The sequence below is a fragment of the Nerophis ophidion genome, linkage group LG04, assembly GCF_033978795.1.
Source record: "Nerophis ophidion isolate RoL-2023_Sa linkage group LG04, RoL_Noph_v1.0, whole genome shotgun sequence".
In the NCBI taxonomy this organism is placed as follows: Eukaryota; Metazoa; Chordata; class Actinopteri; order Syngnathiformes; family Syngnathidae; genus Nerophis; species Nerophis ophidion.
In genome coordinates, this window is record NC_084614.1 from 27,542,003 (window position 1) to 27,564,189 (window position 22,187).

The 22,187-nt window shown below is 37.5% G+C and overlaps 1 protein-coding gene across 1 annotated transcript; it reads right to left on the reverse strand.

The window, feature by feature from the left end:
• Window positions 1-3,076: 3,076 nt before the first annotated feature.
• On the reverse strand, window positions 3,077-20,589 carry LOC133551244 (transgelin-like). The gene is made up of 5 exons (XM_061897747.1): window positions 20,382-20,589; window positions 5,250-5,436; window positions 4,050-4,221; window positions 3,878-3,980; window positions 3,077-3,801 (listed from the first exon to the last, which is right to left on the reverse strand). Exons 2-5 carry the CDS (start codon window positions 5,427-5,429, stop codon window positions 3,636-3,638), a joined length of 621 nt encoding a protein of 206 aa, XP_061753731.1. The 5' UTR covers window positions 5,430-5,436; window positions 20,382-20,589; the 3' UTR covers window positions 3,077-3,635.
• Between the last annotated feature and the right edge of the window lie 1,598 nt (window positions 20,590-22,187).

Sequence of the window (22,187 nt, forward strand, 5' to 3'; positions counted from 1 at the left end):
GAAGGAGTTAGCGGTCTCCTGAATCAAATGTTTTTATAGCCTGTGGATTAAAATTGGCATCTTTATAGTCAAAAGGTGACATCTTTAACATATTGCCCGAGTTTTGGTCCACTATGGCTTCAAAGTACATTCCACTGGAGTGAGTCTGCGGTGTGCTGCATTTTCTCACTTTTATTGAAATGAAACTGATAATAGCTTGTATGTTTAATAGGCTTGGATGCACACGTTTGCGAGTAAAACAGTGGACCCTGACATAAAAGGGGTGGATTGTTTCCAGTGTTTCTCCTAAGTGCCCAATATCCTCTGTGTGCTACATTTGGAGCAAAAACGAGGAGGAACAGGAAAAAGGAAATGTCTTAGTTTGCCCTCGCTCAGTGATTATTCCTTCTTTGGAAATGCTCACAATTTCATTACCCCGCTACAGTCTGTCTTCACCTTTTCTCTGACCCCAACTGACATAATCTCCTGCGTTTGACTCTGTCTAGATAGTTGGTTCAAAACAGCAGAACAATCTGGTCTTTATTTGGATGCACTTCTTTGTTACCAAAAATAAATGTTGTAAATGTTAAAATCAAATTAATATAGTTGTAAAAGTTCAATAATAAGGTTTTTTCAATCAAATTAAGAATGTCTTACTAATTACCTATACACTCTATCAACAATGCAAATGTTTTTTTCCTCCTGGACAGTGACGCACCTAATTTGCAACACAGACGTCATAATGCCGTCAAAGCTCACCTTTAAGCATTTACACACAGCACCAGCATTTTGGGGACAACTAAGAGGCAATATAAGAAAAGTAAAAATATAACAATTATATTACCTGGGGCAGCAAAGGAGAACGTTATGTTTACGGTAAGTTTCACTTTTTCATCTCATTGCACCTAACTGTGTTGAGTTCAAGTAACCCTCAGGTAAAGACTGAACCACTGATGGTAGTCATGCGTGAATCAGCAAATATCTACTTTACACTCTGGAAAAGAAAACTTGACAGATTCATGATCATGTTTAAGTGAATAATGACAGGTTAAATGATTATTTAAATTCATGATATGCCCACTTTATATGGCTCTTGTTTGTAAAAACAGAAACAGAATTTTTTTTAAGGATGTTTATATTGATATGGAATGGATGGTATGTTAATCCCACCTTGCTAATATTCAATCAATCAATCAATCAATGTTTACTTATATAGCCCTAAATCACTAGTGTCTCAAAGGGCTGCACAAACCACCACGACATCCTCGGTAGGCCCACATAATATTACCACTATTATTCTCAGTATATATATATATATATATATATATATATATATATATATATATATATATATATATATTAGGGGTGTGGGAAAAAATCGATTCGAATACGTGGTGCAATTCAGAATCGATTCTCAGTTTTTAAAAAATCGATTTTTTTTAATTTAAAAAAAAATGTATTTGTTATTTTTATTTTTTTTATCAATCCAACAAACCACTATTCAGCAATACCATAACAATGCAATCCAATTCCAAAACCAAACCTGGTCCAGCAACAGTCAGACCTGCAATAAACAGAGCAATTGAGAGGAGACACAAACACGACACAGAACAAACCAAAAGTAGTGAAACAAAAATGAATATTATCAACAACAGTATCAATATTAGTTATAATTTCAGCATAGCATTATCATTAGACATTTATAAACATAAAATAAAAAGAACAATAGTGTCACAGTGGCTTACACTTGCATCGCATCTCATAAGTTTGACAACACACTGTGTCCAATGTTTTCACAAAGATAAAATAAGTCATATTTTTGGTTCGTTTAATAGTTAAAACAAATTTACATTATTGCAATCAGTTGATAAAACATTGCCATTAACAATTATAAAAGCTTTTTTTTTTTTAAAATCTAATACTCTGCTTGCATGTCAGCAGACTGGGGTAAATCCTGCTGAAATCCTATGTATTGAATGAATACAGAATTGTTTTGAATCTGAAAAATATAGTTTTTGAATCGAGAATCAAATCGAATCGAAAAAAATCGATATATTATCGAATCGTGGCCCCAAGAATCGATATTGAATCGAATTGTTGGACACCCAAAGATTCGCAGCCTCAATATATATATATATATATATATATATATATATATATATATATATATATATATATATATATATATATATATATATATATATATATATATATATATGTCTTGATTGGATTATCCAGAGAATAATGCTCGATACCGTGGTAGAGCGCAATATGTAGGTGTGGGAAAAATCACAAGATTACTTCATCTCTACAGAACTGTTTCATGAGGGGTTCCCTCAATCATCAGGAGATTTCTCCTCATCTCCTGATGATTGAGGGAACCCCTCATGAAACAGTTCTGTAGAGATGAAGTAGTCTTGTGATTTTTCCCACACCTACATATATATATATATATATAGATATATATATATATATATATATAGATATATATATATATATATATTTTTTTTTCATGTCTTTGAAGCATGTGGTTATGAGTTTCCCATTTCTTTAAACAGTCTATTGCATTGTCGTTGAACTCAGCGAGCACTGGTTGGGTAGCAGAGGACAGACAAGGCAGTGCTGCATCGTTTGGTCTTCTTCTCCGCATTCGCAGGTGGTTGGGCCGGTTTTGTAGCCCCATCTGGCCATAGCAGCTTTTGATTGCCCTGTTCCTGTTCTCAGGCGGTTTAGTGTCTTCCACTGGACCCATGGTGTTTCTGACACACTAACCTTTTAGTTATGCTCCAGTGTAGATGCTTCAAAAAGGTTGTATCTTCCTCAGTCCTCAGATCTATGCTGTCTTTTCGTCATCAGTGAAAATACAAAAGTGCTATAAAGTTTTGATCAATCGTGGACTTACTTTTTTGACACATTTTTCCCCCCAGAAAATTTTAATTGAACTCCAAATTCTAATACTTTTAAAGTGTATCATGTTATCACGTTAATGTACTTAGTGAGCCTTACAGCTTGACAAATGCAATATTAAATTACATATTTATGTAATTGTTATGCTGTGGGTCAATATTACTTCTGTATACATCACAGTGACAGAGGCTTTCTTGATACTTCAAATTAACTTTATTTTGACCTCATTTTCAGACAGAATGTGTTCAGACAAAATAAAACCCAACACTTTGCTTGGGCAAGTAAGTTATTGTTAAAAAAATAAAAAATAAAACAGCAATAGGTTTGCTTACAACGTCTAGTACAAATTGTTAAATTTCCTCTTTTGCATTGCTTTATTCAAGCCACGCTGATGTAACGGTTTGTACCATTGCTCTAACTAAAAAAAAACAAAAGACAATAAATCTCAGATGTCTTTGAACCCACCGCTAGGTAGAAGTGAATGGGAGTGATTTTGTCATGAAACTAAATGAGAAAACAAGTAAGTTTTTTAAGATGTTACATGCAGGAAGGATATGTACTTTAGCAGGTAATGTTTGACTAGCAATGAAAAAGCCCTATTTACACGTGGAGCCTTGTCGTATGTGCACATGGTCTTGTTGGTCCCTGTTTTGGTCCAGTTTGGGTCACTTTTGTCCTCATGGCCTGAAGATGAGTCAAGAGTGTCTCCATCTTTGCTGAGCTAAGGAAAGTCAAAATACTTGGCAGCCTCAGTTGTTGTTGTTGTTGTTGTTGTTGATGATCTGTCTGGGTCTCCCGTATCCCGTCATGCCGGCTTGAGACGCCATCTTGTTTGTGCCCATTTGCAGGCCAATGACGTTCCTGCCTTCGCTCAGCTGCTCCTCGGAAAAATCTCTTTTGTTCTCTTGGGCTTTTCTGTACGCCAAAAGAAAAAACATTACTTATACAATCACCTGCTTTGTGGTGCCATCTTTTTAGAGACAACACTTACTTATGGAACCAGCTGGGGTCGCCTTTGAAATTCCCATCATTCTTTGTGACAGCCAAGTTACCCAGAGCCGCCAAGGTCCTCTGGACTGCTGCCAAATCCTTGTCTGGAGATGAATAAACAAATCAATAAAGCATGTCACAAACACACCCACCCACATTGGCGGCCACCTTACTTTCAAAGAGGTCGACCGTTTGGAAGGTGTCCGTTTTAGTGACGCCATAGCTTTCTGCTGCTTTTAGGAAGAGAGAGATTTGCTCCATTTGTATGAAGGCCATCCCGGAGGTCTTAATGTTCTTGATTGGCATGTTGGCGCCATTCAAGCTGTTGATGAGCTCACACAGCACCTGAAGAAAAACAAAATTACTTATGCTGTTCTGTATAGTTAGGGTTGTCAAAAGTAACAATACTTCAACACCATGTCCATACCAATACGCAAAAAATACATGGATACCTGCTCCCCCCCCCCCTCCCCCCAAGTATTGTAAGTACCAAGTCCTGTAAAACAATAATCAACGGTAACTTGCGTGATGCATTTATTCGATAACAAATATCATGAAATAATTTGCTGTGCAAGTAGGAGCAGAGATCCGCCACCACAAGCCCAGGGAGCACGCAGTAGTATCTCATGCAGAAATCCTTCAAAAGTGTGCAAATGTGTGCAACCCAACCATTTCAAAAGAAACACAGTTTAGAGACACTCTTAACGTTGTTTGGCAGGACTCTGGTGTATTTATTTCATCAGGAGGGCGAAGCGTGGTCTTTGCTGAATGCTGCTCTTTTTTATGGACCCGTAGCACATTTTTAGAAATAGAATTAAAAAAAACTGCAAAAAGGCATAACGTAATAATAAAAGGCTGGAATAATGATACGAATAACAGTGTATGTTTTGTTTTTAAAATATATTTTAATCTTTTTATTAGCCTATTTCATTGTAAGTTACAGGATGATGTCACATGCTACCATATTGAAAGAATTTTAGGAACAATATTGTTTGCTTTATATGCTTAAAGGTTGGACATCATAATTGTTCTTTTTAGAATGTAAAATAGTTGACTGTTGTCAATTATGTGATCACCTTTTAGGTCTTTTATCCTGCACTACAGCGAGGTAATGCAACAACATTTTGATCTTACCTGTACTGTAAAGTTCAAATTTGAATGACAATAAAAGGAAGTCTAAGTCTAATTGTTTTGATGTACTGGGATGTCGTTAGTTGTTCTGTTTTGAATGTATAGTTGACAGCTGAAAACGCAATTTTAATTTAAATTCTGTGCAAAAAGGTGTTTGGTATTGTGAGAACCCTAATATTGATACTGTATAATCACAGTGTAGTATAATCACAATATTGATGATTATGCTGCATTCAACTCACACATCCGTTCTTTAGCCATTCCTGGAAGCCGGCTCTCCCAGCCTCAGGGTTCCCCACTTTGGGTCCACACTGGGCAATTATCCACATCACCAGCCTTTCCTCCAACTCCGGGTCGTATTTCTTATCAATCTTGCTCTGCACCTCCCGGCTGAAACCGTAAGCCTGGCCTCTGTTTGCCATGTTGATTCTGTCAGGAGACAAAGTAGAGTTAAGAGGATTCCCTTGCGCTTGACACATCATTTTGTCCTTTTCCGGAATGTACACGTGTCGATTTAATGGAACATTTTTTAATGCCGGATTCACTTGAAGTCAGGACACAACTCTGTAGAAACATCATCAACAAAGAGGTCCGCTTTGATACAAAGATTTTTCTTTTTACTTACATTTGTCATGCAGCGTAACACTGACGAAAGCAATATCCCCTTTTACATCAAGTCACATAATGATGCGTCTTAATGCTTTCCTGTGAGTGTTTACATTGAACTCTGCCATGTCTTTGAAGAAAAGACCATCTCTTTTCAAAAGGAACAAGTCAGAATTAAACTAAAAAAATACACTTTCAAAAAAATTGTGAGGTTTGATAAATTTCGGCTTTTTCTTTGGCTTTGCATTGTGGTTTGACACTGGAACAGAATAGTTCCGTAGCTAAATGTTTTTTGTGGCAAAATTGATTACCCCGTGACTCCGAACGAGACCAGCGGTAGGAAATGGATGGATGGATGGATTACAGAGAATCGGTACCACAGAACTTTTGATTCTGGGGTTTTTACACTTGCACAAAAAATATCTAAATAAAATGGAAGCTATTTCCAAGAGTCCTTAAATTAGTTATTAGCATATATATTATTATCAGGGTTTCCCACACATTCATTTATTTCTGGCGGCCTGCCACGAAAGAATTAAGGCCGCCACAAAAAAAAAAATAAAAAAAAATAAATAAAAATTTAAAAATAAATAATATATATATATATATATTTTTTTTTTTTTCCGGCTTTTGACTCGCTCGACCGCTCATAAAAGCAATGGGACTCTGTCTGTGAATGGAGCTTGTAGTTACATATTATATGAATATGTAAATATTTTATAAATATGTATATAAATATGTACATAAAGTGTTGTAATTATATTCCAACTCCGCGTTCTTCTTGGTCATCGCCGCCGCCGCTGCCCCCCGCCCCCACCCCCGTGGCCCGACAACACTGCCACAAATAGATGCCTGACCTGTGGGAAACACTGCACTATTTGTATATGTAGCTAGGCATGGGTACTGTTATAGGCATTGACTGAATTGTCTCGGTACTATCGGGTAACGATTCACGTAAAATCAAACTGTCATAATTTAATAACTTGTTGCTTGTGACGACACGTCCGGTTGCCGACTAAACACCAGCTCAAACACATGGAAAGGAAAAAAAAATCACTCAAGCAGCGATCAGAGCGGACTCAGTCAAACTGCCTTTAGGTGATGTTACAATATTTCATGCCAACAAAGCCTGACAGGAAATGCTAAAACGTAAAGTAAGGCTTCACAGTAAATTAGCTTCATGCTAATTTATATCGGATTTTACCTGGACATGCTATTGATTACTATTAGCAATTTTACATGGCAATTTAAAACTACAACTAACGTTAGAATCAAACAGCGTGTGTAATAGGTGCAAACTTACAATATGAACACTTAGAAGTGTGCAATTTAGGATTTTATATATATATATATATATATATACACACACACATATTAATATGTGTGTGTATGTATGTGTATTTGATGTGTAAGATAAAAAGATAAAAATTATAATTCAGTCTTAAAAGAAAACAAATAGCTTGCAACATTACAACTATTTATTTACTGTAATGAAGCTGGCCTACAGTATGTTGTTTCCAACACATAACTGAGTTTGTGTTCTCTCTGAAAGTCAGCACGGAAGTTTCGTGTACGTATCTACTTACGGTCTGTTCTGTAACACCCAAGCACTTCTACCACTTTTGCTTACAAACACATCAGTTCTATTCTAATGAGTGTGCGTTTACATATGAGGAACGTAAATGAATCATGTCATGACAATGTCATTTGAAGGAGGAGTTGCAAATGTCACTACTATTCATACTGTGAAGTAAGTTTCACTCCACTTTAATTTAACCGGTCTGTCCAAAGTGTAGCCCAGAAGTCATTTTGGGCCTCTGTAGGAATGGGCAATATGGCCTAAAATTCATATTCCGATATATATTGTAGCCACTGCAATAACATATGTCACGTTAAGGGAAGGAAAAGGAAAACACAAATACAAATAGACAGAGTAGATAATGAAAGGGTAAAAAACGTTTTTTTGGGGGTGTAATAATAGATGATAAAATGAACTGGATACCTAATGTAAAAAATATACAACATAAAGTAGCATTAAACACGTCAATAATGAATAAAGCAAAATACGTTCTGGACAAAAAAATTACTCCATATTTTGTACTGCTCACTAGTTTTACTATATCTGAATTATTGTGTAGAAAAATAGGGAAACAACTACAAATGTGCAATTTATTCACAAATGGTGTTACAAAAAAGATCAGTTAGAATAATACATAATGTTGGATATAGAGAACATACAAACCCTTTATTTATTAAACAAAAACATTTTGAAATTCAATCTCTCTGTGAGTCGGCAAAAAGCTTCAATTATGCACAAAGCAAACTATAATCTAAATGACAGAAGAAGTGTAAAGAAATAGATCTAAAGAGGGATTTTTTTTTCAAAAGAAGGAACATCAATCCCCAACAAAACTTCTGTTTCTTCATATTTTGAACTTAGCTGCACATGCTGGAAAAAAAGTAGTGTGGGCAGAATAATTAATTTATTGACAGTGCAGTGTGAAAGCTGATGTGTTTACTTTGTGAATAAGTAAACACAGTTTCAAAGGAGTATAACCTGCGTATGCACTTTCTGACCAAACATCCACATTTGGATGCACGGCCCCTGAGCCCTTGGGCTCTTGGAATTACGGCCCTCTTTATTATGTAGTTGAATAGTCCTGTCCTAGGTGAACCAAAGTTACTTAACTATTTATTCACAAAAACTTTATTGTGTTTATGTTATATGTCTGATATTTATTTATGTATTCAATATTTGTTTACTTACTTATAGTGTATGTATTTATTTAATCACTGTTTTGTTACAAACAGAGAACAAAGGCCTGGGATAAAACTGCTATGATATGAAAAGGGGTAGGTTTGGAGTAGGGGGAAGGTGAATGTCAAAAATGACAAATAAAATATTTTGGGATAATACAAAAAAAGAAACTTATTTTTTTCACATGTTCTGTCCAGCCACTCAGGTAAATCATATTGTTGATGCCCATATTTGCTGTGTAGATTTACTTTACAAAAGAAGTGTGGGATACTTCTCTTGTTGCCTTATTTGTATTTGATTTGCTTAAATGGAGTTATTTAATGTTTGGCGCAGCCGGACCGGAGCAGGATGGAATAGACAGAAGAAAAATAAAGTAGACAGAGGGGGAAATTGCGTAAACAAGAGGGGGATAAGACAGAGACAACAACACATTAAAACATCAACAACAACATCAGCAAATACAATATGTACAAATATGATACCAAAGATTTTGACAAGGAACCATTTAATTAAGTATATATTAATAACATAGAAAGGACAATAAACATTATTGCACTACAAATGGAGTAATACAAATACCAATTGAAATAACACTGTTGGTGGGCTACATTAAAATAATTGTGATGACATATGATTATATTCATAACTGTATGTATGTATATGTGCTTGTGTATATACAGTATGTATGTATGTTTGTACGGTGAATGTGCATTTGGATACCGCGTGTAAGTATATGTGTGTGTGTGTATACCTAGGTATCTGCGTATGGACCTATGTATGTGCGCATAGATGTATGAATGCACGTACGTATTGTATGTGTATGTATGAATATATGTCTGTATGTGTGTATGTGCGTACATTTCATCCACCGAGCATCGGCTGACCCATCCTACCTCCCACAGGCTTGGCCGCCCAATCCCCCAACCCCCTAGCCAGCCCAAACGCCTACATGCATTTAGACATCCACGCCACCTCCCATCAAGAAACCCCACTACCTAAACTGAACCCGCACAAACTTGCCACCGCCCTAACAACTGAGCCAAAGCACCCACATCAAACAAAAAGGCTGCACTTCCCCCGCACCAAGCCATCGATACAAACCCCACAACCCCGAGCCGTAACAGACGGACACGGACCTCGCCCAACAGGAAGCAAACCCACACGGCGCAACACAAACCGGAAGGGAAACAAACAACCACCCATTCCACATCCATCAAATGTCACAAACCAAAACAAAAGAAGACAAACCCATCCAAACACGCATACAGACACACTACCGCCTTCATGAAGCTAGAACAACGGCCAATGTGGTTATGGATCTTATCACTGTAGTATCAACTATATACTGATATTATACTTGGTATCGTTACAGTCAATATATGTGATGATCCGCCCACCCCCGTTTACGTTCAAGAGCTCTGGTTTAGCGGATAGCTATGCTTTTTTATATCCTCCTATGGTGTGTAGTGTTGCAATTTTAGCTTTTCTTTGTCCTGTAGTCCAGTGGTTCTCAACCTTTTTTCTATGATGTAGCCCCTGTGAAGATTTTTTAAATTCAAGTACCCCCTAATCAGAGCAAAGCATTTTGGTTGAAAAAAAGAGATAAAGAAGTAAAATACAGCAATATGTCATCAGTTTCTGATTTATTAAATTGTATAACAGTGCAAAATATTGCTCATCTGTAGTGGTCTTTCTTGAACTATTTAGAGAAAAAGATGTAAAAATAACTAAAAACTGGTTGAAAAATAAACAAGTGACTCAATTATAAATAAAGATTTCTACACATAGACGTAATCATCAACTTAAAGTGCCCTCTTCGGGGATTGTAATAGAGATCCATCTGGTTTCATGAACTTAATTCGAAGCATTTCTTCACGAAAAAAGAAATCTTTAACATCAATATTTATGGAACATGTCCACAAAAAATCTAGTTGTCAACACTGAATATTGCATTGTTACATTTCTTTTCACAGTTTATGAACTTACATTTATATTTTGTTGAAGTATTATTCAATAAATATATTTATAAAGGATTTTTTTTATTGTTGCTATTTTAAGAATTATTTAAAAAAAAATCTTACGTACCCCTTGGCATACCTTCAAGTACCCCCAGGGGTACGCGTACCCCCATTTGAGAACCACTGCTGTAGTCCTCCAGTGATGTCACTTGTAAGAAATGTAATGTTTTTGTCACCATGGGGGCGATGATTAGTGTTTCAGAAGCTGAACTGTGGAGGGACATTACCGGAAGCCAGGTTTGTTTGTCCCTGTCAAATTTGCGGGACACCGCTGGAATGTGTCTCCAACATGCGTTATCGTGATATGGAAATAATACTAAAAGCTATATAGTCGGCCAAATTCACCACATTTATATCGTATATCTTCTATATTGAGCAACTTGTTTTCCGTTTATTCTAAAAATCAGACCCTCATAAAATTCATGATATTGTGATTAATGCAAATTCAACCAATACAGACAAATTATGTATGTCATTACAACTTTGTCCAATCCCTGCAACTCCTGCGTGCATGTCAACTGTGTAACCCAGGTATTGACAATTATTTTGACTCGGGGCCAAATTTTGATTAAAAAAATGTGTCTGGGGGCTGGTATATCTGATTTTTAGGAACACTAATACAAACATTCACAATAATTTCTGATTGGATGCTAAAAGCATTATTGACAGACCGCCTTAAAAACTGGAATGGAATAAAAAAAAATTTGTACTGAATGAGACACCCAGAATGTACATGAAAATAAAGAATGTGTGATTGACATTATTAACTATGAACGATAACACACTGAATATTGACAAGATATGAACGCCACACCCCCTCTCGCTCGACATATTTTACAATTAAGCGGAACGCAACAAAAATGCAACACACACAGCCAAATATGAAACCGAAGGGTAAAAAAACAAAAAACACCGACAATCTGATATATCTGATACATCACTGCTCTTTAAAATTTATTGTAAAAATCTCCTCCTGCGTCTGTCCCTGACACACTCATTCCATGCTGGCCGCGCTGCAAACATTCTGTGGAAACGCTCTCCACCCACACTGCTTGGTGCCTCGTCTGAGCTGCTCTGACTTAGATTCCAATTGTATATCAGGAAAAAGCGCAGATTAAAACCATTGAAATACTTTGTAGAATTCAAGAATTCTGGTAATTAGAAAACATCACGGCACATCATAATGGCAGCTACAGTTTCCGTTTTAAGATGTAAAAAAAATATTTGGGAAAGTGCGGCAGGCCAGATTGAAAACCTTAATGGGCCAAATGTGGCCCTCGGGCCTTAATTTGCCCAGGTCTGGTGTAACCGATCAAATGTGACGACGACGACGACAATGATGATGATGATGATGATGATGATGATGATGATGATGATGGATTAGAATGGGCTGCACTTCCACCCAAATGTTAATTTCTTCATTTACATCAACAGAGATGTTGAAGTGTGATGACCTTTGGTGCTGTAAAATACAGACTTTATGTGGCCCTCGAAAGTTTGGAAATAATAAGACACTTCATCTTTCTTGCTAAATGTATTTCAGTTTTGACAGAAAACAAATTCATGTCTTCAAATACATTACTTCATGTGAGCACACATTATAGTGTGTCACAATCACAAAATAATGTACAGTACATACATTTGCCAGGCGTTGGGTACTCAGTCTCATCTTTTTTTTAAAAACAAGTAACCATGTGCCAGAGAAAGTTGCATGTTCCAGACGTTTTATAAAGGGTACAGTTTGAAAATACAGGATATATGTACACATTTTCTGTATATTCTATAAATACAATAATCAAACCCTCTAAAATAATGTAGTTCAGGAAAGAACTTTGTACAAAATAGGAAGGTTTGTCTCTCCTCTCACCTCATCCCTCTCTGTTCATCACCGTCTTCAAGTGATGTTAAATGTTAATTTATCCACGTCATTCATCATTTTAATGTTTTTGACATAATTTTTTAGCGAGTACAATTTTACTTAATCTCCATAAAATTTATTTTGAGGTAATATTTTGGGGAGTCTCAGCGGATTCACAGGATTTACTTTATTTCTTATGGACATATGTATTCGGTACTACTATAGATGTATGTATGTATGTATGTATGTATGTATGTATGTAATTATGTATATATATGTATGTATATATATGTATATATGTATATATATATATGTATTTATATGTATGTATATATGTATATATATGTATATATGTATGTATATATGTATATATGTATGTATATGTACTGTATGTATATGTGTATATGTATATATATATATATATACTTTTTTTTTTTAAATTTTAATTGTATGTTCATTTTTTTAACACTCGATGTTTAAGCTGCTTCTTTTGCAGTAGGTTCCTACAATCCGAACCATGCCTGAGGTGCAGCTTTCTTAATAAACTTTAATCAAATTCTCAATTGTGGGTGTTGGACTTTGGAGGATTCACTTTTATCGACTCATGCCCTACGATACCATGATGATAATTATTAGAGGTGTCCCGATACAACTTTCACACTTCCAATACAAAGATTGGCCAATACAATAATAATCCAGTACGATGTAAACACACATCATAGTACATACTTTTATTATTTTGTAATGTGAAATGTTAGAAATAGCTTGATTAAGTGAAATTATTCAGAAAACAAATGTAGGAATTAAGAACATATGGCATAAAAGTATATACTATTATTTTGTAGTGTGGAATGTTCAAAATGACTCAAACAGAGACAACCATGGTAGGTTTAGGAAAACACTAACTTTATGACAGATATTTACTTTCGAAGTAGTTTTAGATTGTTTTTTTGGCGACACTCTTTGGTCACAATAATTAATTAAATAGTTTAAGTTAAAGTACCAACGATTGTCACACACACACCAAGTGTGGTGAAATGTGTCGTCTGCATTTGACCCGTCCCCTTGTTCACCCCCTGGGAGGTGAGGGGAGCAGTGGGCAGCAGCGATGGCCACGCCCAGGAATCATTTTTGGTTATTTAACCCCCAATTCCAACCCTTGATGCTGAGTGCCAAGCAGGGAGGTAATGGGTTCCATTTTTTTAGTCTTTGGTATGACTCGGCCGAAGTTCTAACTCACAACCCACCGATCTCAGGGCGGAAATTCTAACCACAAGGCCACTAAATTGAGGGCATGATGCATGTAGTACATTAAATAATGCGGACATGCTTCCTACTGACTTTCTCATGGCTTCTGTCTTGGAGACTTTGTATCTGTAAGTAATTTGCAAGTATAATATTTGATTCTTGTTTATATTGACAAATGTGGTGCTTTACACTGCAATATTGTTTAATTCAGGACACCTATTGCATGTGTCTGCCTTGTGTGTTTAGCTGTTGTGTAGCAACTTGCTCCGAACTTACCATGTTTACCTTTTGTAAATTACTTCCATAACATAAAAGAAAAGACCAAACGTGTGCTTATTGGAGGACATTTAGATGTTAACTGGCTGTCCAGCTTTGCACACGTAAACACACTGCAGGACTGCATGTATTGGAGATTATATCAGAAGTTTTAAATGCAAGGCAATGTCATCCGATTGTAATATTTTTGCTGATATCAGAACGATATCCATTATCAAAATGGAATCAGGACACCTCTGATAATAACAATGGCTATAATGAAAACGTGCCAAATGTTTGTGCGTTCCACCGAATCATAGCTGACTAATTCCTCCTATTAATGCAGTATGGGCTTCCTGTTGGCTTCAACAGAATTGTCTTCCTTCCTGCATCCTGTTTGCTTATTCGGCTGTCACTTCCTTCCTCCCAGGCTGACAAAGATGTGTATATACAAGACTCTAAACAAAATAACACACAACACAGCTGTTCGCTGCAAGCGCTGCCCCTAAAGCAAAGAAGTCAGCATGTAAAAATAGGGAGAGTATACAGACATGATTGCTTTTTAAAAGTGGTTTTAAATAATTTTGTGGCCTTTTCCCTGAAGTACATGTCACATGGAAATGTTTAGCCCTGGAAGGAGCTTTTTCCCACACTTCAATTTCCTGCGTACAAATCTCGGGTATGTATGTCTTCTGCAGGCATTAAGGAGCATCCTCGGCGAGTGTCTTTTTGTGTTTGTCTTTCGTTATTGGAGGGCAGAAAGGCACACCTCCGGTATTGCATCCCTTGCAAAACCCAAGTTGAATGCTCTTGCACAACACAAGCTGGCAGTCTGACAAATGAAGGTTTTGTCTAACGGCTCCACACCGCTGTGAAATAATCTTGTGTCTCTGAGTATTGTCTGAGTTTGCAGTGGTTATATGGGTATGCAGCGATAAACGCTTGTCCCTGTCCCTTTCCAAACCAGCTGCTTTGTGCTGAGTATCTTTTTTCCAATCCCATCTTGTGTGTTGTCCTGACATGTCCATAGTATTGCATGCAGACTTATCTCTACATTTAGTAAAGGCTGTAGAATGTCTAGTTCAGCAAGTAAACAGCTGACTGGAGGTCCCAAGGTCATCTGAAGTTGAACATTCATAAACACATGGTGTCATTTGAAAAGATGAGTTTGATCATGTGCTGTTATTGCTCTGCTCTTGCCTACTTTTTGCATGATTCGTAGTTCGTAGTTATCACACGGCCAAGCATGGTGTGTAAAAAAATGTAGTCTGTTTACCGGCGTATCAGTCCGCGGAATCAAGTAAGATGGTGAGTCTGTGACTCGTTGTTTTTTTCTTGAGTACGACTGGGAAATAAGCCAAAATGGGGCCAAAGAAAGTTAGTACCAGCACTTTGATTATGATTTTTAAAAACACAGATTATGAGAAATACTTCATAGCCAAGGCACCGCTTTCCTAGTCTGTCTCCACTTCTTGAATCTTCAAAAAAATTATGTTAAAATGTTAATGATCTATTTCACTGTTCATTTATAACTAGGGACGTATAACGTGTACAGCCTTATATATTTGATGTATCTCTTAAAAGGTCTGTGCTATGCTCATTAGCGTCATACGTGAATATCATTTGACTTTATTATTTATTATTTTATGACTACTTTTTAAAATATTATTATAGGGACAAGCGGTAGAAAATGGATCGCTGCATACACTGAGGGTAATTGTAATGAATAGAAAGACGGTGATGGACGTGTGTGTGGTCTTTACTCGATGATGGCATAAAAACGGCATTGCACCTTGCACTGCACACATAGTTGACTTGATTAAGACTTAAGAAGCAGGTGTTGACAAAAGACATCCCTGCTGTGATGAGATGTTACATGTTGGTGGTGTACAACCTCTTGTGTTAATATTAATTCTGATAAAACAAAAATGTTCACATCTTTGTGTACACAAATTGCATACAGTACCGATAAGAGTACGATTAAATACTGATATCGATAAGGAATATCAATATTTGTATCAAAATCTATAAACTCTGATCGATATGCATTCCTATTTATAACACAGGTGTTAAATGCCTCGGCCAGATCTGACCCTCCACTTTATTTTATGTGGCAAACTAAAGCCTGGGAATAATGTGCGTCAACAAAACTTTTACTTTCTTATAAATATTGTACTATTGTATACCTTATTACTTTTCTTGTAAATATAAATGCTTAAATATCTGTCTTCATCTTGACATATTGATTGACTTGACAACACACTCTTAGTCTCAGTCTCAAGTCTAGACGAGGGCTATTCAACTGGCAAACCGGGGGCCAAATCCGGCCCGGGAATGACACCATACCAAGCCCCAAGTTCAGTTCAAAACATGTTTGCAGCAAATTACTAAAAACAATTGAGTGCTGTTGCATAGAGGAACTTGGGCAGAATGTATCCTTGATCACTTGAAGGAGTGGAGACAGACTAGGAAAGTAGTGCCTTAGCTATGAAGTATTTATTATAATCTGTATTTTTAAAACTGGTACTCACAACTTTCTTTGGCTCCATTTTGGCTTATTTCTCAGTCGTACTCAATGAAAAAACAACGAGTCACAGACTCATCATTGATTTATTTTATAAATAAACATTGATTGATTGATTTTAATTTTCCTGAAGGAACTCTCCTGAAGGAATCAATAAATCTATCTATCTATGATTTCAAAGCAAATGACCGATCAATGTGTTTGTAAAAAAAAAAGGCATAATCAAATGCTGACTATTATTGTGCAATATAATTCAAACTATTGATGTCACTGTCAAAGCATGACCTCATGGAATGTTTACAATGAAAACACAATAAAAAAGTGAAATTATAGTCAATATTTCACAATCATTTCCTCAAATAGAGTAATATTTGTATACATTTAAATTATTCTGATCCACACCTTAACTTAAAACTGCTACCAGTGATTGTTTCCTTGATGGAAGAAAAAAAAACCCAGAACAAAAACAGTTAAAAACATAAATAATTGTATTAACAAGCCAATATTTTCAACAGAAGGACTGCTCAAGATCCTACTCCCTTTTAAGAGTCATAAATTCCATCTCCAATGTCTACCTTATTTGTCACCTTATCTTCTGGGCAACATGACTGCAAAGCATTTCCCTGCTTGAAGCCGGCGCAATGATACCAGCCAATTAAATTGGCCTTTTTGCTTAAAGCCTTTCTGCAAACTATTGTTTTTAATCAAGGTAAACACAAGTTACAACTGTAGAAGAGAACACTACCAAAGAACAAAGCAGCAGGGCAATATGTTAGTGTATGACGTGATAAAACCTCTTGGAAAAATCCTGGAAAACGATTTCAGGGGAAAAGTGGGAAGCCTGATCATGTTAACTCAACTGGGGAAAAATTTGGTGCATTTTTAGCTAGGGCGAGATAGTACTTGTTGACCCCAAACACCAAATAGTTACGGAATAATGACAGTTACTGCTTTAGTGCTCCCAGCCACTAAGGGCAATGAGATTGCTATAATATGCTGTGATGTATGAACTGACAATTTTCCGCTTTGTTTGCATCCTGTCAGCATTCACATACTCTCAGTCTCAAGTCTAGACCAGGGCTATTCAATTGGCAAACCGGGGACCAAATCCGACCCGGGAATGACACCATACCAAGCCCAGAGTTCAGTTCAAAACTTGGGAGAAGAAAACATGTTTGCAGCAAATTCCTAAAAACAATTGAGTGCTGTTGCATAAAGGAACTTGGTCAGAACTCAACCTTGCTATCAAAGATAGAACGCTAGTGTCTAAAATTGTGATTTACATACCTGAGACAATCCTCAAGGCACCCCTTTAATTTCTCTCCTTTTTTGGGAACTCCACATTTTGTTGGTAATACGATTTACGTAACTATATGTTGTTGTAGCCTGTTTAGTTCAGATGCAGTAGGCAGTCATTTGTTCAACTTCTCTAGATAAACTACACAGGTGTCAAACTCAAAACCTGGCCGCCAGATCTGGACCCCCACGTTGTTTGATGTGGCCTGCAAAAGCCTTGAATTATATGTCAATAAAGCACTTCATTATCCAAACCACAAATCATGGTACATTTTGTACATAAAATATGTTAGAACTAATTCAATGTACAGCAGAATATCCTAAACTATCTGGAAAAATAAATGATATCTTAGTTTTTGGGTTATAGGTGACAAAGCAAATAGCTGTGATTATTATATCAAATATAAGAGGTCATTATTAAATAATTTAAGAACAAAAATAATAATAATAATAATTAATTATTAATTGAATTTTTAAAGCGTGTCAAAGGCCAATAAGAAAATAACTTTGGTCCAAAAATGGCCCCTGGGTTTTACTTTGGACACCTCTGTACTAAATGTATCGGTTCTTTAAATTTTGGCAGAAAAAAATGCAAGGACTGCATGCAATCACATATATTTTAACCTTAATATGATCCGATCATACACCAAATATAAAATCAGCAAATATTCTCCAAAAATATGTCACTTGACTTGCTTGTCACCTTGACTGTTGATTTCAAATGAAGTAATCCATCAATTTGTACGTGAAAAATTATCTTCAAATGAATTGGCAGTGGTGTGATAAAATCATGAATGGATAATGTATTAAGCGTCCCTCTAAAGGGGTAGCCACAGCTGCGATGTGGCCCTAAAAAAAAAAAAAAATCATACTTCTGTTATACCGTATTTTTCGGACCATAAGTCGCAGTTTTTTTCATAGTTTGGCCGGGGGTGCGACATACACTCCGGAGCGAATTATGTGTGAAATTATTAACACATTTCCGTAAAACGTAAAACAATATTATTTATCTCATTCGCGGAAGAGACGAAGAAAATGTCAGCAATCGTCACACACACGTCAACCAATAAGAATTCGGCGGGGGAGGGTCATGGCAGAAGTGCATTGTGGGGTCAGGGAAAGCTAACTGCTATATGCTATATGCTACTGCCATAGCTATTAAAATGGATAATTTCATTGTTGGGGGCAACTTATAAAAACTGAGAAGGGCTGAACAAAAATGTGACCGAAAAGGAAATTATGTACTGCAGATTACAAGCTGGACGTAGTGAAATACGCAGCAGAAAACGACAAGAGGAAGTGGCGCATACCTTTGGAGTTGGCAGAGTTGTTTGGAAGCGACATCGAGGAAGAAGATTTCATCGGATTTATCGGTTAGGAGTGACAGATTGTTTGGTAAACGTATAAAATGTTCTATATGTTATACTTATTTGAATGACTCTAACCATAATATGCTACGTTAACATACCAGGTATGTTCTCAGTTGGTTATTTATGCGTCATATAACGTACACTTATTCAGCCTGTTGTTCACTATTCTTTATTTATTTTAAATTGCCTTTCAAATGTCTATTCTTGGTGATGGATTTTATCAAATAAATTTCCCCCTAAAATGCGACTTTTACTCCAGTGTGACGTATATATGTTTTTTTCCTTCTTTATTATGCATTTTCGGCCGTTGCGATGTATACTGCGGAGCGATTTATAATCCGGAAAATACAGTACTTGGTGTTCCTCAAAGCTCCATTTTGAGAGACTCACATTTTTGTAGCAGATTCTTAAAAAAAGTGCTGCCACAGAGATGATCTTTGACTAACTTTTTTAGCAGAATGTGTGTGGAAACAGCAGAGCACTCCTCAATAGCAATCACTATTCGTTTGTTTAACCAGGTAAAAACTGTTTGAGATTACAATATTTTTTCCAAGAGGGCAACAAAACAAAGTTACAGAAATACGTGTAAAACTTACGAAAAAGCAGCAGTCAGACACCACAATTAAAAATAAAGGACTTACATATATTAAGATAAAAACAACGTATAAAATGTTTCAGTAAAAACAAGTACAATACTCAATAGAAACAGTTTTACAATCTTTTAAAATGGCCTGAAATTTCCCCAAAGTGATCAGCTCAGGTAGTAACCTTAGATTCTTTTGTAAGTTATTCCATGACCAGGGTTATTCCATGTAACGCTGACAAAATAAAAAGGCCAAAGTCAAATGTCTACTTTAGAGGACGCCAGTTCTCTGGAATATACAAAATAAGACTAATAGTGAAGGGGGAAGTCTGCCCCCCCGTCCTTAGCTTTTTGCAAATGTGAACCCCAAAACCATTTAGTTGAATATCCCTGGTCTAGACTGCTCGTCTCTGCTGCATGAGCCAAGTTCTTGCTGATTTATTCGTCTTTCTTCATGGTTTGCAACATTCCTGCAGTTGCATAAGGTTCGTCTGGGTAAAAACTGTAACAAATGACCACCTGAGTCCACACAATCAGATCAGACACAAGTCCCTTGCCGATTTGATGCAGAGGCATGAAATAAAACCCAGCTACTGTTGACCCAGACTATGAATGATGTAATGCCCTGTTTATACTTGCTCGGTACACCTTTTGTTCACTCTCAAGGACTAACTTTGTAACAAGAAACCGGTTTTCATAACAATTTCATCCAAACAGGAGTTCACTGACTGAACCCTGGTGTGTGTGTGTGTGTGTGTGTGTGCGTGCGTGCGTGTGAGATAGAAAAAAAACAGGCCTTATATTTTATACTGGAGAAAGTTAGCTTTGTATACAGACGAGTCAAATAAAGTCACTTACTTTTAGTTGTTGTGCTCAGGTGGGTGCAGGTACACTAGTTTTGTCTTGTCCTCCCTCTCTTATCTAATCCCTTCTGCACGGTACACTGTGCTCTATGCAGGTTGCCAAGGTAAATACTGCGGACACCCTCGTCTCAAATATATGACTTCAGCTGCATTCAAGAGTGAAAAGGAAAAGCGACGCCTTCACGTCCTCTTATTTCACTCTGAGAGCCCGCCCCTGTGCTCCTGCTCCTTTTCTTCACTCAAATTGTAATTCCTTATTTAGGAGAAGGAAGGGAAGGAAAAAGAGGCCATGTGACAGGGGAGTTTGGTGTGGTCACAGGGAATAATTCTTCAAATATCTCCCCCACTCCGAGCCCCAACGCAGTGGATTAGTGGGAGGAAAGACTGAGGCGTTTTCGGGAGGACAGGAAGGAGGTTGACATATGGGGGAGCTCATCTCTCGCCTCTTGTGTTTGTCTTCTCTAAAATCAATACACGCCTCTCTGCTCGCGTCCATTATACTCTCGTGTGAGAGGAACAAGTCGCAGCACGACATTGCTCGGGTTTCGGAACCAAAAAGGCTTCATGATGTTCAAACCGGTTTATTGGATCTGTAGCTCAATGGTCTCCATGCCGACAAAGAGAGACACTCCCTATGAGGCAAAGGGCAAGTTAGCACATGGGCAAATTCTTCAGCGCAAACAATGACATCAAATGTTCTTAGACTTGTTGAGGAGCTAGAAATGTGTGGCGTCATTAGCACGGCTCACAAAATTGTTGAGGCATGGCTGATTCACTACTACTTCCTGTTAAGAGTAACTGAAGGTTTAATCATTACCACACTTGAACTGAGGGCTGTGTGGTGGAATTGTTCCTCTTGCACGCACATGTTCTCTGAGCGTTTTCTGAGAAGTAAAATTGTATTGGTTTCTTCTTTTTTGTTTTTAGGAGGCTGTGAGAATGAAATTGCAGGGGAGCAAAGATGCCCAAACGCCCAAACGAGTGAGGGAAGAGTGGATCGTAAGATCGACAGGCGGATCGGTGCGGCGTCTTCAGTAATGCGGACGTTGTACCGATCCGTTGTGGTGAAGAAGGAGCTGAGCCGAAAGACAAAGCTCTCAATTTACTGGTCGATCTACGTTTCCATCCACACCTATGGTCATGAGTTTTGGGTCATGACCGAAAGGATAAGATCACGGGTACAAGCGGCCAAAATTTGTTTCCTCTGCCGGGTGGCGGGGCTCTCCCTTAGAGATAGGGTGAGAAGCTCTGCCATCCGGGAGGAGCTCAAAGTAAAGCCGCTGCTCCTCCACATAGAGAGGAGCCAGATGAAGTGGTTTGGGCATCTGGTCAGGATGCCACCCAAACGCCTCCCTAGGGAGGTGGTTAGGGTGCGTCCAACCGGTAGGAGGCCACGGGGAAGACCCAGGACACATTGGGAAGACTATGTCTCCCGGCTGGCCTAGGAACGCCTCGGGACGAAGTTGCTGGGGAGAGGGAAGTCTGGGCTTCCCTGCTTAGGCTGCTGCCCCCGCGACCAGACCTCAGATAAGCGGAAGAAGATGGATGGATGGATGGACATGCACAATAAAATAAGTGTTTTCAGCCGGGATTTTACCATTGCCAATGTTGAGGCCCGTCTCACACCTTATGGAAGACTATTCCATATTTTAGGAGCACAAAACTGAAACGCAGCCTCACCATGTTTGGTCCTGACTCTAGGCACCAACAAGAGACTCAGAGACCGAGATGGTTTATATGGTTTAACATGTCAGACTTGAACACAAGCAGAGCTGTTTTAAAGTCTATTCTTTGAACAACA

Coding starts and splice junctions, on each gene's coding strand:
- LOC133551244 (XM_061897747.1), bottom strand. CDS start 5,429: ATGGCAAACAGAGGCCAGGCTTACGGTTTCAGCCGGGAGGTGCAGAGC. Junction 4,222..5,249: donor AATGGCTAAAGAACGGATGT/GTGAGTTGAATG, acceptor GTTTTTCTTCAG/GTGCTGTGTGAGCTCATCAA. Junction 3,802..3,877: donor GACCCCAGCTGGTTCCATAA/GTAAGTGTTGTC, acceptor TTTGGCGTACAG/AAAAGCCCAAGAGAACAAAA.